The sequence below is a fragment of the Nanorana parkeri genome, unplaced genomic scaffold (assembly GCF_000935625.1).
Source record: "Nanorana parkeri isolate BGI_ZX_2015 unplaced genomic scaffold, ASM93562v1 scaffold2261, whole genome shotgun sequence".
NCBI lineage: Eukaryota > Metazoa > Chordata > Amphibia > Anura > Dicroglossidae > Nanorana > Nanorana parkeri.
Window position 1 is genome coordinate 3,430 of NW_017308529.1, and position 884 is coordinate 4,313.

General features: G+C 52.0%; 1 protein-coding gene across 1 annotated transcript in view; it reads left to right on the forward strand.

Annotated features, from left to right (window-relative positions):
- LOC108801228 (proteinase-activated receptor 1-like) overlaps positions 1–884 on the forward strand; it is a 3,169-nt gene that overhangs the window by 961 nt on the left and 1,324 nt on the right. Inside the window, exon 3 of the mRNA XM_018573164.1 lies at positions 635–837. Within this exon, the coding sequence (XP_018428666.1) occupies positions 635–837 (203 nt within the window). The remainder of the gene's footprint in view (positions 1–634; positions 838–884) is intronic.

The window sequence follows — 884 nt, forward strand, 5'->3', positions numbered from 1 at the left end:
GGGTGACACCAAAATGACTCACAGTCACTTTGGTGTCACCCCCCTCTGAAAAGTCGGGCGCTCGATCATGGACCGAACGCCCGACAGTATCAGGACAGAGGAGGGGACCCGGAGACATACCTCATCCCGCCGGGTGACTGTCCCCTCCTCTCTCTGCCGGCGTCCATAACCAAGAGGGCCACCGGCAGGTATCAGAATACTGCCGCGCGTGCGCGATGACGTCATCACGCACGCGCGTGGTGACATCACACGCATGCGCATTGACGTCTCGGTGGGGTGACACTCGGTTACCGCTCCGGGTGTCACCCAGCCTCGGGACGCCACTGCTTGCACGCCCTGTATAGGTGCCAGGAGCCAGAATGAGACGTCAGTCCGGCTAAGCTGAAATGCAGAAGGACGATGACTCAGCCGATCCAACATATGGATCGGCTGAGGTGAAGCTCCAGCAGCTCGCTCGCTGCTGTTCGCCCCTATTCTCTCTTTAAAAGAAGGGCTGCTGTGACCATTTAAACCCATGTCGTGCAGTCCATTTGTTTATTGGCAATTTAATTAGGGGATGGAATTAAAGTCAAGTCAAGGTGCTGTATACTGTATATCTGATTGAGTACATTTCTGAATCTCTTTTCTTTTTCAGATGTGGAGACTGATGATGGATCCGACCATACTTCCGAGGTGATTTCAGATAAACATTTACCTTATGTACACAGTCCTTGGTTGACCATATTTGCACCTTCGGTCTATACAGTTGTGTCCCTCCTGACGCTGCCCTTTAACATAACAGCCATCTGGATATTCCTGTTCAATATCCATCTGAAGAAACCCTCAGTGGTCTTTATGTTTAAAGGAGAACTGTGGGGGGGGGGGGGGGGGCTTTTCACTACCTT